The sequence below is a fragment of the Epinephelus fuscoguttatus genome, linkage group LG21, assembly GCF_011397635.1.
Source record: "Epinephelus fuscoguttatus linkage group LG21, E.fuscoguttatus.final_Chr_v1".
Lineage (NCBI taxonomy): Eukaryota > Metazoa > Chordata > Actinopteri > Perciformes > Serranidae > Epinephelus > Epinephelus fuscoguttatus.
The window spans coordinates 3,739,652-3,754,387 of record NC_064772.1 but is presented as its reverse complement, the minus strand read 5'-3'; the positions used below and the strand labels follow the sequence as shown (position 1 = coordinate 3,754,387).

The 14,736-nt window shown below is 38.8% G+C and overlaps 1 protein-coding gene across 1 annotated transcript; it reads right to left on the bottom strand.

Annotated features, from left to right (window-relative positions):
* Positions 1-4,237: 4,237 nt before the first annotated feature.
* LOC125882109 (uncharacterized) lies at positions 4,238-10,854 on the bottom strand. Its single transcript, XM_049565797.1, has 11 exons — positions 10,275-10,854; positions 9,063-9,186; positions 8,687-8,924; positions 8,276-8,552; positions 7,988-8,165; positions 7,034-7,110; positions 6,771-6,951; positions 6,167-6,414; positions 5,510-5,681; positions 5,282-5,430; positions 4,238-5,050 (listed from the first exon to the last, which is right to left on the bottom strand). Exons 1-8 carry the CDS (start codon positions 10,566-10,568, stop codon positions 6,173-6,175), a joined length of 1,611 nt encoding a protein of 536 aa, XP_049421754.1. The 5' UTR covers positions 10,569-10,854; the 3' UTR covers positions 4,238-5,050; positions 5,282-5,430; positions 5,510-5,681; positions 6,167-6,172.
* Between the last annotated feature and the right edge of the window lie 3,882 nt (positions 10,855-14,736).

The following is a 14,736-nucleotide window of genomic DNA, read 5'->3' as shown; positions in this document are numbered from 1 at the left end:
ATGCTTTTACATTTAAAATAGCATGTATTGTAGCTGGTTGAAGCTATTGAATATTTTAAAACTTCCAAAAAAAAAAAAAAAAAAAAAATCAATACAATTTAGTTAGATTATGTTTATTTAGTCTATTATAATTTATAGCCTTGACATTAACTTGTCATATTGTTGAGTTATCAAGGAGACTTCCGTGTTTTTGTGTGTATACAGGAATGTTAAAGATATCATTGAGGAAAACGAGGTTGACGTGACATTGTTGAATCAGGGATTCATGAGAAAGGATCCTAACTGACTTTACATTGGCATTGTTTCCGTGGTACCGGCTTGTGCCGGTTTGAAAATGTTCCAACCAGTTTGATTTAAAGCCAAATATCTAACCGAACCAATATATCGAATTATATATTTTACCATTGGGAGTCGCATTTGAGCTATTTTTCCCCAATAAAAGCCCATTATAAGTGTAATGCACTTCCAATCCACTAGGTGGCGGTAATGCTGTATTAACCGCCAATACACACAAGGTTACACAAGAAGAAAAAGAAGAAGAAGCAGAACGACACCAAGACGTTAGGGCAAAGACGGTGGATAAACCAGTAATAACAGTAGTTGTAGTACAGTATGGTATATACTCTATAGTTAAGTAGTAATCCAGTAACTTTGGTTAGGGCAACAAACTGTATGACTGCTGACTCCCTCGCACTTTTCCCCGCCCCCAATGAAATCTGATCTCTCGCAGCAGCAGCAGACAGCTGAGCGGAGCTGCAAGTCCCTCTGCAGCCTCTGAGACAAACTAAACAAAACACTTGTAGGCTCCTTCACTTCATTTATAAACAAACATAAACCTTATTAAGTTGTCATAATGCATGTTACAATGCAAGATAAGTTGAATATAGTCCCTTGACACAGCGCTGATGTGAAAAGCTTTTTTTTTTTTTTCCTTTTTCAGTGGTCTCAGTGAAATGGCTGACGTGCTGATGTACTGTGGTAAGCGTGATGTGTCATTTCCGGTGTTTCTGTGCTGCTCTAGCGAACTTTTTTCCTCACTTCAGTTGCTTAACATCTACTTCACGTCTTAACCCACTCTAGTTCTTTTTAAGCTCTTTTTTTTTATATACTTTATTGTCAGAGTGCCAAAGTTTACATAGTTTTACATTTACTTACATGATTTTGCTATTTACAGCATTCTTACAATGTATGTATATATATATATATATATATATATATATATATATATATATATATATATATATATATATATATATATATATAGTGTGTGTGAGTGAAATTAATAATAATAATATTGCACGATGCATGGTAATGCACGATAATGCTCATACATGCTCATCCACAGACATCGACACCCATTTAAACACCCCCCCCTCCCCAGCCCACCTCCCCCAAAAAAAAGGTTCAGGGCTGAGTCTTTTGATATTATTCAATTGTATCTATTGTACTCATTATACTTAAACCATTTATTCCATTGTTTAAAATATTTCAGTTCTTGATTCCTGATTCTCTAAGTTATCCTTTCCATTTCTGAGATGTTGTTACATTTATCTTCCAGCTGTTAAGTGAAGGTGGGGTGGATTTTAACCAGTTCCTTGTTATCTGCTTCATAGCTGCAATTATAAGTGTCCTATATAAGTATCTGTCTATTTCTGATGTGAGTTCAGGTGGTGATATACCTAAAATAATACACTTTGATTCGAATGTCTGTTGAATTTGGAATGTTTTCATGATTGAAATTATAACTAATTGCCAGAACGTTTTTAGTATTGGGCAGAAAAAGAAGACATGTGAGTGATTTGCATTCTTTTCGCCGCAGCTTCTCCAACGGTCTGGTTTAATGGATATTGTAAATTTTGATTGCATTATTGGTGTGATAAAGAATCTGGTATATATTTTCCATGCATACTCTCTCCAGTATGTAGAATTTGCTGTTTTATGTATTGCTTTGTATACGTTTTCCCAATCTTCCTCTTTTATTTGTCCATGTAGTTCTGAGTGCCTTTAATCATATCTTGTGTATTGATGTTGTCTTCTAGTATTTAATATATTTTAGAGAGGATGTTCTTGGTCTCTGTGTTATAGTTTTTTATGTTTTTTAAGCTCTTATAGCTCTCCTCTTTTGAACAACTTTATTGCTAATCTTAGCTGTTGTTTGCACGTTATTAGCCTTGTTAGCTACATCAGCTTAACACTTAGCGATGGCTTCTCCTTCTCCTGCTCTTTCTTGCTCGGTGTGCCAGATGTTCAGTTATGCCTCTGCCTCCTTTAGCGACAGTGGTAATTGTAACAAGTGTGGTTTATTTCCTGCGTTGGAGGCGAGGCTTAGTGACCGGAAGCACGGCTCCACACCATGGAAAATCACTCTGTAGCTGTGGTAGTTAGCCAGCCCCCTGTAGCTGGCGTGGAGCCGCTTGGCATAGTCTCTGCTAGCAGTCCCCCAGTAACCCCTGTGCAGCCGGGAGGTTGGGTAACTGTCCGGGAGAAGAGTACTACCAAGCTGAAGCCCGTGGTTCACCACCAGCTTTTTAATGTTTCCAACCGCTTTTCACCACTCAGCGACACACCCGCTGAGGAGAAAACTCTGGTCATTAGCAGCTCTATTTTGAGAAACGTGAAGTTAGCAACACCAGCGACCATAGTCAGATGTATCCCTGGGGCCAGAGCGGACGACATTGAGTCTAATTTAAAACTGCTGGCTAAGGCTGCATTAAATAAAACTGTTATTCAGGTTGGCGGCAATGACACCCGGTAACGCCAATTGGAAGTCACAAAAATTAATGTTGCCTCGGTGTGTAAACATGCTAAAACTATGTCGGACTCCGTAGTTTTTCCTGTACCGCTCCCAAATCGGACCATTGATGAGATGTTTAAAGGTCCCATATTATGCTACATTTAAAAATAAATAATATTTCAATGAGGCCCCCAGAGCATGTATTTGCCGTTTGTGCAGGAAAATTCCTCTCAGATTAGGCATACAGCATGTACCTGAAACCTCCTGATTCAGCCCTATTCTGGACAAGCTGTTTTGGTGCACTGTGGCTTTAATGCAATGAGCTGCTGCTTTCCACGCCCCCTCCCTCCCGAAGGCCGTGCCCCCACCAACTCGCAACCATGACAACGCAGTCAGAGTCTGTAAAGATGGCGGCTAGAAGGAGCGCGATAGTCCAAACTGATATATTTGACCCTGAATCTGAGGTTGAAGAGGGAGAAGCGCAGCAAGAAGAACAAGAGGAAGTAGTGCGAATGCAGCAAGAAGTTTCTGAATGGTAAGTTTTGATATTTTTAAACGTTTTTGACAATGTTTTTTCCACGGAGAATAGTGTTCTTTTGTTATGCCTATTGAAAGGGTAAAAGTTCAAAACGCCAATACAACGCGATATTGCCTCGTTTTTTCTTTTCTTTTTTTTAAACTTTGTATATAATGTATACGGCTCTTTCTTATGCCCGTTGAAAAGTACAAAACCTGAAAACGCCAAGTGTTTCTCAGAGAAACAAAAAAACAAATCTAATGCTGGAGAACAACACACAATTCTAATGTTTGAGCAGACGAACCTACGTTACGCTCCATTACCCACAGGCATAGTTATTACAACGAAATAATGACACTATAATTCAACATTGCTATGTTTTATCAATATATTATCTAGTTGTAATCATCCACCTCGACTCATTTATCAGACTTCAAGGCAGTCTGCTGTGTTTGTAGTTTGCCCTGCTTCAAAAACCAGCAATTTGTCCATACATACTCTCATGGCTATCTTACAGCAATTATTGTAGCTTATCTGTTTTATGATGACTGCAAACACTATTTCCACTATTCTCTTCAGTCTCAATAAACTATCATTTCTAATTCAAAATAATGTGCTTTTGAAATGTTACTGAGTAGCCTACAATAATCCAGTTTTGCATTTTCTTGTTTAATATTTATTTTATATTTTTATGGTGAGTATTACAGGTGCTACGGTTTGACTTATTACATCATTTTGTTGTTATCCACATTAACACTTACCTTATACATTTTACCCTAGGTTCTAAGACGGATGCAGCAGGTAGATGACCATATGACCTGCATGTTGGACCACCCTGGTTTAGAGCCTGTTTGCCTGAATCCCTACTCTTTACAGAGGGAATTCAACCATTACAGAGCATATTATGGCCGTTTACAGATCAGGGGAATAGAGAAGTAAGTTGGCTTGTTTTATCTGTATGATCTCTGTCAATGTCCCCCATGAAAAATTATTATTGTATGATATGAAAAATATAAGCATTATTGTGTGACTTCATGCTATCAAGTCATATTTCAGTGGGCATAACAGTCATACCACAATAGTATAGTAATAGCTAAAATTCAAAACCATCTTGTTCATACAATATAGCTGTGTTTGCATTCACATATATGATCTTTGAAATGAAACAAATTTGTTGAGTGGTGCTTTTATTTGCAAAAGACAAAAAAGCAGCATCAGTGTTCTTTTTCTCACAATCACAACATAAATGAGTATAAAAAAGTGATCAAATCAAACCAGTTATATAAAAATAGAAACCATGCAAATATTTTAAAAATCCCAAATAGAAAACAATAAAAATATATATACAATATTTACAGGAGATTACAGTTCAAAATAAGATGTTTACTAAAAGTTGCCTTGGGGCTTTTAAGGACACCTGAATGTAAAAAATGTTGTAAAATAATTAATGTGTTATAAAACTTGTTTTTTTCCAGGCGTTTCAGGTATGTGGATACCGAAGCTTTGTTGGATGGTGTTGGGGCTTCCTTGGACGGAGGGTACGGGTGGTTGTTCCAGCATGTGTGGTGCTACGTATACGCCGTGAATTTCCGGATCCAGAAGGCAGATACGTAGGATTCAAGCTGCCCCCTCTTGATTGAAGCGAGAGACATAGCTTGCGATGACCTCCTCCTTGTCTGGTCGCACATACTCTGCTCGCAAGTCTCTTGGGATGGGAATCTTCATTACCTCCTCCATGTAAGGCGCCGGGTCCACAAAGACTTTTTCGAAGATCAGGTCCATCAAGTCCTGAACATAGTCTGTGCAATATTTAGATAAAGCACAAGGAGGAAAAAAAAGCTTACATTTTGATTGTGTGGGCACATGTGACAAAAACAAACATTTTGAAAGTTATTTGCATTTCACTTTACATGATTGTTTTCTTTTTATATTCTATAAATAATTTATTGTGTTTTGTAAGTTATGTAAATAAGATGGCTAAAAGTTTGCATTTCTGTATTTGGATACAAAATAAAGTATTTTAAACTTACGAAAAGTTGGCTCAGTCTTAACTGGTTTAGCCACACACTCTCCCTTCTTAGCCTTTGGGAAGTGCACCTTGAAGACTGGTTCTCCAGCAGAAGTTTTGGCTTGTGGACGGTCAGCATTCTCATTGTAGTAGAGTACAGCCAAGTAGAGTCTAGAGATAAAATAAAAATGTTATATTGAAAATAATTTGCACATGCAGAGTTTTATCGAGTTAGCTCCGTTATCTTTACCTGCACAGCATTCCAAGAAAAGGAAAAACCACGTTCTTGGGTGCAAAACGAAGGCTGACACTGTGGAAAGCCTCCACAGATGATGTTTGGTGGTGGGGACTGATTTTTTCCACAGCTTTCAGGATTCGCTTGTTTGACATGACCTTCTCCAATTTGAAGAATTCTGGTGTTCCTAAATAGGAGGGGAAAAACATAATACCAAATTAATTACACAGTCTTTTTTTGATTACTGTAACACTTCAATTAACAGTCTATTTTCAGATAAACCCCTGGTCTGTTATTAGTCTTGTGTGACTATGTGTTTTTAAGCACAGAAGATGGCTCCAAAAACAATTTTCTGACCAGCAAATGCAATACTTTATTATTTCACACTGCAGTATAATAGCCATAATATTAAATGTAATCCAATTCAAATAATCACTTTGATAGTGTTTCCCATCTCAATTGTGAAAGAATATTAGTGTAAAAATAATCAAGAGGCCTGTCTTATGTCAATGCCTGTGCCAAATACAGGCCTATTTCCTTTAGTGACCACGAAAATAGCGGCCCAGGATATTGTTTTTCAGAATTCTTTAAAAGACAAAAAAGGAATGAATGAATAGAATTTTAAATTTAATAATACACTTGATACTAATGTTTTCTATGCATATAACAAACCTGCTTTCAGCCATTTCTTTTTGTCCCTGGTTTTGCGCAGTTCATGTTGGCAGTTAGGAAAATGGGGTCCTCATGTGTGTGGATATTCTGCACATGGTTCAGGATGGAGTTCCATTTTGCCACCCTCTCAGGTCCAGTCGTGGATGATGCTGCAGTCCAGTAGATGTGATTTTTGATTGAACGCATCCACTTCGGTAACCTCTCACAGTCTTTCATCTTGGCGTACTTGTCTAGTTGCTTTGAAATTCCTGAAGATCAGAAGAAATACATTCGTCTTCTGTAATAATAATAATCACAAACATAGGGGCCACTGAATGATCACTTGCTATGTAGAATTTATAAAAAAAAAAAGTGAATCACACTTGTAGAGAAAAAAACATTCATGTCTAACAGTGCAACAATGTTACACTATGGACACCTGATTGTGAGAAGCATGAAAGACAGTGTAATCATGGAATTTAGCTGCACACATACAAAAAAAACTGCTGTGTGTGTTTAGTGGTGACTGCTTCAATGCACTTTGTAGAATTCCAAATTTATCACCTATATGGTGAGCGTGCTTCTCTATATTTGCTACACTGTAAATCATCATCAGGAATAATACCTTTCTCGATATGCCAAACGTCAAAGAATTGGGTGATGTTGCTTTCCCTCAGGAATTTCTGGATTTGTGGATGACAGTCAGTAACAATACAGTCCAGAGTCACACCCCGTTCATTCAACAAGGTCAGGCTCCTCTGCAGCCCCTCTTTTTCCATGTGGTAGCTTCCACCAACCTCGTTGCTCTGTTAAATCACAAACAAACACTTATATAAAACTTGTATATAAATATGAAAACACATTAAAACCTCATTCAGTCACACTCACCTGAACCAACTGAATATCAATAACTCTGTTGGTTTTGAGGTCCATCATGGTGTAGCTTCCAAACTTTGCGGAGTGCCCTGGGAAAACATTGTTACAATCTCTAAAATATAAAATCATAATACATTATACTACACACTTTTTTGGGGGGTAGAAATTTGTTTTTACTGTACCTTTCCCCACACGCCCTTACCAATAGAAGAATTTGTGAAGTTTTGTCAACATCCATGCTCATCTGACATCATCTAAGAGTTTATCACTAACCTCATAAGTTGTGTTTGAATTTTTTTTCAAGTGGGCCCTGTCACATTCACACTTTCATACACAATGTGTATATTTCGATGGTGGGAGGAAACCAGAGCATCTTGCAGAAAGCCGCACAGTCACGCAGAGAACATGTAAACACCATAAAGAAAGGCCCTAGTCCAGACTGGGAATCAAACTTGGCACCTTTGGGCTGAGACAACTATTATGCCACCATGTTTGACTAGACGCTTATTTTTCACAGAACTGCAGAGTACGGTTACTTAGCTTCAAATGTACTAAAAATATCATAATTTCATAAAAATGCTGGCATGTTGTTCATCTAAAGTAATCAAAGTGTCCTTCAGCTCACACAAGACAAAACTTTTGTAAAAAAAAAAAAGCCATCAACCTTTTCTTTTTGCTTTGTTTACTGAGATCGATGCAGCATGAACGTACATACACAGACTTATAAGTATGTATGCATGCGGCATCAGAAGGAGCGTGCAGACAAAGCGCAGCAGAGCAAACAGCTAAAAGCACAAGTTTGGGGTGTATTTTTGAAACGTCTTCGCATGTGCAAGTTGACAAAACTTCCAGTCCTAGCAGCATGGGAGTGATGAGATAATGACAGAAAATTCATCTTTGGGTGAACTATCCCTTTCAGATAAACACATCTCCCATTATCACAATTTCAGTACAACATAAAAATACCTGGAGAGTCAGCCCTCATGTCACCGCTAACAATGGCCTTGTCCTCCATGCTGAGACGTTGTAGGATGTCATTCTGTGAAGAGGTCCACTGGTGTACAATCGCTGGCTCAATGAACATACGGGCATGTCGACAAAAGGTGTCATATTGGAACACCTGCAGTTGCATAGCTTTGAAGATCTGAATTTAGATAAAAACAAAAACATTTTTGATGGTAAATAAAGATCTGCTATATTTACTGCTATTTGCCATGTTCTACTGTGAGGATATACATTTTGTTTTCCTCTAACCTTTTCAAGTTTGAAGAAAGATGCTCCACTGATGTACACCGCTGCAGAAAGTTCGATGTTCCCAGCTGGAGTACTCCCCAGAACAGGCTGACTCTTCCAATGCCGGGTGAACTGACAATGTGGACACAGTTGGTCCACGGTTAGGAATGTCCCAATCGTCCTGGTCCGAACCTCACACACACACTTGCAAATAGGGCACAACTCAAACAGCTCCATAATGCAGGACTCATGCACGATATACTTCTTGGTCTTGTGCGGGGCGTTTGATACTACACCACTTTCAAGAAAGAAAGAAAAAAAGAGGAAAAAATTAACACATAAAGACTGCAGCTGCCAAAATATTCACTCTTTGTATTTACAATGAAGTCGCATAATATTTGGCATGCATGTAGGGACATTAGAGCAACTTACGACATGTCTGTTGAAAGTGACACTGAGACAGAGCTTGCAGGATCATAGGTGACATCCTCCCCTCGTGACTCTGCCATTGAAGATGTGCCCTCAAATGGATCCTCCTCTTCCTCCTCCATTTCCTCACGAGGTCTTTTTGCCGGTCTCTTTATAGGTGTGGAAGTTAAAAGGGGGTTGGTGGCTGCACTAGGAAGTGTGGATGTACAACTGTCTTTGCAGGACACAGAGGCCTGGACAGCTGTTAAAAGATTTTATTTCACTAGTTAATCCAAGCAACAATGTATAAAAACACCTCAATAAAACAGCATGAGTTACAGTGAAATAATATGAGTTTTCATCACCATGTAAATAAAAAAAATTACACACAGCTACAAACCTGCACTTCTGAAGTGTGGCTGTAATGTCCTCAGAGACAACTGAGTGCCAACGGTGCATGTGGTGGGGGGATCAGTCTGGCAGGAAACATGTCTTTTTCCTGCACTCATTTGTGGTGTGCTCACCTGAGGAAGTAATCAAAGTTATCTACCTGAAATGGGTCATGTCAAAAGGCAAAAAAAAGATTAATCAAAAGGACCATCTACTCTATAAATAACACTATTATTTAAAAAAACCCCAGAAGAATGATGTACACGTCTTATGACACATCTTGTAGATAAAATATGTCAATGTGAGAAAAAAAACAACAGGCAGGCCTACTGTACCTGTTGGCTAAGTTTGAATAAAGTAAAATTACTTGAGAGCAACACTAAAATAGCCATGTAACAGAGCCATGTTACAGTATGTTTTCTATGTAGTAAAGTACATAAAAAGCTTTAGTTGGCACAGTAGTCTTGCACACTGTGTCGGTGCTGTTATCGGTTGAAGCTCCAGAACAGGCAAATTGTATCGTGTGCACTACTTTTTGAGCCTACAGCTCTGCCCCATTAATGAGCATTGATTAGCAGCAGCTGCTGTTGCGTGAACTTCGCTATCTTGGCATTACAAGTGTGCGGACCAGCCGGGAAGAACAAGATTAAGTTTCTTTCCAGCGCTGCCACATTTTACTAATGTAGTTCAGTCTCTCCGTCAAAACCCCCGCAACCCCCACCGCTCCTCCTCCGTTCTCAGTAGCAAATATAACGTCAACATACGTCAACATAACATGTTAAACATTAAAAGCCTTTTCACTAATGCCCAATGGTAACAACATACATGTCAAAAAAGGCTACAGCTGCTGTGACCTTTCTATACTATGCGTCAGTGGTATAATGAGACAGAAAGTTTCCTTTCACACATAGCTACAGCTACATAGCTAACAGCTAACGTTACACAGCTAACAGCAACAGCTACACAACTAACCTTACACAGCTAACAGCTACAGATAATGTTACACGGCTAACAGCTACAGCTACACAACTAACCTTACACAGCTAACAGCTACAGATAACGTTACACGGCTAACAGCTACAGCTACACAACTAACCTTACACAGCTAACAGCTACAGCTAACGTTATACGGCTAACAGCTACAGCTACCCAGCTCACGCTAGGCCTATATTGCCAACACATCACTCAAACTGATTAAACATGGTAAAACATGACATCTTACCTCCTCTGATGTTGAAGGCGGCTCACGAAGAGTTGGTATTGCTCCAGCATTCAGCCACAGTTTAGTGGCAAAGCCTGACTGGAACTGAAATAGGTTACTGAAAGACTCCGGTGTAAAATGCTTAGCACATACATGTAGTATTTTCGGGACTGTTCCAGGAGGGTTTCCATCAAAAATAAAAGATATCCACTGGGTCCTCACTTCTTCTTCTGTTGGAACTGCAAAAAGACTTCTGTCTTGGTTATTGCAGCTTGCAACAGAGCAGCTGGCATGTCGTCCTTTCCCACTCGGCATTGTCGGGGGTGTGTAGCTCAATGTGGCAGACGGCAGTAGCTTAGGGGAGGGCTTATCTTCACCAGTGAAAGTGGGACGGCCTAGTAGGATGGGCCAGGTCCTCTACATACGTAACTAGAGGACCTAAATAGAAACAGCTTGTGGGAGGGCTCCTTCACAGAAATGCAGGGAAGGAGAAATACTGAGAGGACGCATTTGCACACACTTCAGGGGGTCTCCACAGACACTGGTAACTTACAGTTATGTGTGAAAAACATGCAAAAGTGCATTTTGCATAATATGGGACCTTTAACCGCATGTCATCATTTAATTGCTGGCTGTCCAGGTGGTGTCCAGCGATGTGGATTTCGATAATCATTGGCAAACTTTCTGGGGAAAACCTGGTCTGATTAGGAGAGACAGCATTCATCCCACTTTGGATGGAGCTGCTCTCATATACAGAAACCTCACCATGTTTATTTGTAAGTCAAAACCCTGAGTTGAGACCAGGAATCAGAGTCGAAGTTTTACACGCTTCTCTGAGCTTCTAGTGCAGTTACCCACCTATAGTTTTATACAAACGGTGTCTGACCCCCGACCACCTAAATGATCTAAATCTAAAATTAAACAAAGAGGACTTGAGCATAACAACCTAATAAAAATTAAAACCTCTTCTGTGACAGAAAAACAAAACAGGAGAATTAAATGTGGACTGTTTAATATTAGGTCTCTATCGTCTAAAGCAGTGTTAGTAAACAAATTAATATCAGATAATCATATTGATGTACTCAGCCTCACTGAAACCTGGCTGTGTCAAGAGGAATATGTCAGTCGAAATGAATGGAGGGGGAGTTGCAGCCATTTTTATCACTAGTCTGTTAATCAGCCCTAAACCTAAACTAAATTATAATTCCTTTGAAAGCCTTGTTCTTAGTATTTTACATCCCACCTGGAAAACCTCGCAGCCACTTTTATTTGTTATAGTGTACCGTGCTCCTGGCCCGTATTCTGAATGTGTATCTGAATTCTCAGAGTTTTTATCCAGTTTAATTCTTAAATCAGAAGACTTTATTGTTGTAGGTGATTTTAACATTCATGTTGACGTTGATAATGACTCCCTGGCTACGGTGTTTATCTCATTTTTAGACTCCACTGGCTTCAGTCAGGGTGTACATAAACCCACTCACTGTTTTAACCATACCCTCGATCTAGTTGTGACGTATGCAGTACTCGAGTTGAGGGGGGATGGCATCCCCCTTGAAATAAAAACGGTCAAAATCATCCCCCTTCTAAAACTGCCATCCCCCCTTTCCATCCTGAATGAATGTGGTATTACTGCTATTTCAACATTTAGTTTTACCTTTGGTTTTACGCATATCGAGTAAAATACTGTGGGTGAGGGCACACATGCAAAGATATTTTTATATTGTATCTCAGCGAGCTGTGCCATGGATGTTATGCCTGTGCCCTATAGAGGGCACCCGAACGACACATAGTGCGTCCAAATTCACACCTGTTCTTCTCTATGGATTTTCTCCTCAACCGTGCATCATAGCGAGAAGCCACTCATATCACGTGAAACAGCGGAATCGTAGCTTTCCGACAAGACCACTTGTCGGTAGTCCAATGTTTTCACAGCAAAAAAATGATAAAATTACACTAAAATGATGTATGACAAAGCTTTCATACAGCTTTGCACACACATTACTCTTGGATGGATTACTCGGGAATGCAGGCTCGCACAGAAATGCCATGCATATCACATGAAAGCGCAGGACCAGAGCTTTACAATGATACCACACAGATCATTGTGCTGTCATCCCATCATGCTGTAAATACAGATTAATTGTCTACAAAATAAAAACCTGACAAATTTCTTTACAATCCGTGATACAGATCTTATCAGTCATTTCATATAGTGAGGAATAATATTATTATTTTTCTGTTATCTTAGATGTAAATATTGCATGTTTCTTTCAGAAAAAACACATTTTTGACTTGTAAATGAGTCAATGGAATTCCTTGCAATAATGTAAAAATGCTGGTAATCATGTCCGCCTGGCACAAACCACATGTTTTGAACAACTGTGAAGTGACAGAATGTCCCACCGTCATGGTTCTTATATTGCAAGATTCCAGAATCTCCCCTTTTCATATATGGCAGGATATGTCAACTTCCAACTTGCTATGGTTAGATACATGTAAAAATGTAAGAATTTAGTAACACAGATTTGTTTTTTTTCATTGATATAAAAATTAACATAAAATACAGGCACATAGAAGGACATGTGGTGAAGGCAAATCTGGGTAACCTAGATTATCCTGAAAAAAAAAACCCAAGACATAGCATGTGTATGTAGCCTTTATAATGACTATGATATGATCTTAAAAGTAAAGGCAGTAAAAATAACCCAAAAAGGCCTAGGGCCCATAGGGTTAAACAGTGATATTAAAAGGAAGGTGAGAAATTATTTTCAGCCCCAAAACTATTTTATCCTCAGTGTTTTGTTTTTTTTAAATCCACACCTGAATGCTGGGCGTTTTCAAGAAAATATGTAGTTTTCTTAAAAATCAACTGGAAGAGTAATGTCATATGCTTGCGTAAGATTTCTGCTCAGTCATTCTAACAAAACCATAATGAGCTTGTTTTCTTCACATAGAGGATAACTATGGCCAGCAAGCAAGGACAAGAAATACTGAGAACAAAAAGCATGACTATGAAAATCTCCGGAAACTTTGAGATAGGGGAGAGTGGGTTAGGCAGCCATAGAATTGGTCCTATGTATTTTGTATTATTTGTATTTTTAATATATTTTTATAGTTTTATAGTTTTTTTATAGTTTATATTTTATAAGTTTCAATTTGCACTCCATGCCCTGAAGTTGGGAATTTTAACCGACAATATTTGTATTTGTATCAATAAAGATCAACATTTTTCCCAATTTCTTTTTCATTTTTTTCATGAAGGGGTTCTTGTTTAATTTATGATTTAATTAATCATTTTTTTTAAATTTCATATACTTTACTAATCCCTGAGGGGAAATTCAATTTTGTGTAATTGACAAATTCTGTTGTCAATTACACACGTCCAAACACACACATGCACAAACTGGACCTATACATGCACTAAGTGGAGAGATGTCAGAGTGGGCTGCCCATGACAGGCGCTCCGAGCGGTTGGGGAGTTCGGTGCCTTGCTCAGGGGCACCTCGGCAGTGCCCAGGAGGTGAACTGGCACCTCTCCAGCTACCAGTTCACACTCCATATTTTGGTCCGGACGGGGACTTGAGCAGATGATCCTCCAGTTCCCAACCCAAGTCCCTATGGACTGAGCAACTGCCGCCCCCACCCTTAGATACCAGTTTTGATCATATACCACTAACTACTTTTTTGAAAAATACACTATAATTCAATATTCTAAAAGCAAAATTGACTTTGATTATTAGTAGTATCATCGGTTGACCCAAGTAGAAGAGGAAGAAATGATTTTGCACTTGTCCTGTGCATTTGACCCTAACTATGTAAGAGCAGTGGTGCTATGGCAGACCCTCTGTGCGGTCAGCAGCACAAATTATGTCACCATGTGATTAAAATCCACCATCCCCCCGATTATTTTTTACAACTTGAGTACTGGACGTATGGAATTGAAATTGATAACCTAACAGACTTTAAACGGAATCCCTGTCTATCAGATCATTATTTAATAATTTTTGATTTCTTTTTAATTGATTACACGCCACTAAGCAACAGTTACTATACTAGATTTTATCAAATAGTGCTGTTGCAAATTTTAAGGCAAAGATTCCGTCAACGTTGAATTTAATACCATGTCCTTCTCTAACAGAGGTTTCCCGTACCGACTTTGAACTCTCCCGAGCAACACTCGACTCTGTAGCACCTATTAAAAAGAACTTAACAAGCAAAGAAAGTTCGCTCCTTGGTACAACTCTCAAACCTGAAAATTAAAACAAATATCGTGAAAATCTGAAAGGAATTGGTGATTAACCAAACTGGAAGAATCTCATTTAGTCTGGGAAGAAAGTCTCAAAATGTATAAGAGGGCCCTCAGCAATGCCAGAGCAAACTATTATTCAGCATTAATAGAAGAAAATAAGAACAACCCCAGGTTTCTTTTCAGCACTATAGCCAGGCTGACTGAGAGTCACAGCTCTATTGAGCCTTGTATTCC

What these genes read in the sequence shown, in the direction of transcription:
- LOC125882109 (XM_049565797.1), bottom strand. Translation starts at nt 10,568, where the DNA reads ATGCCGAGTGGGAAAGGACGACATGCCAGCTGCTCTGTTGCAAGCTGC. An exon ending in TCACTTTCAACAGACATGTC is followed by an intron (nt 8,553 to 8,686) that starts GTAAGTTGCTCT and finishes CTTTCTTGAAAG; the next exon opens with TGGTGTAGTATCAAACGCCC. An exon ending in CGTTTGGCATATCGAGAAAG is followed by an intron (nt 6,415 to 6,770) that starts GTATTATTCCTG and finishes TCTGATCTTCAG; the next exon opens with GAATTTCAAAGCAACTAGAC.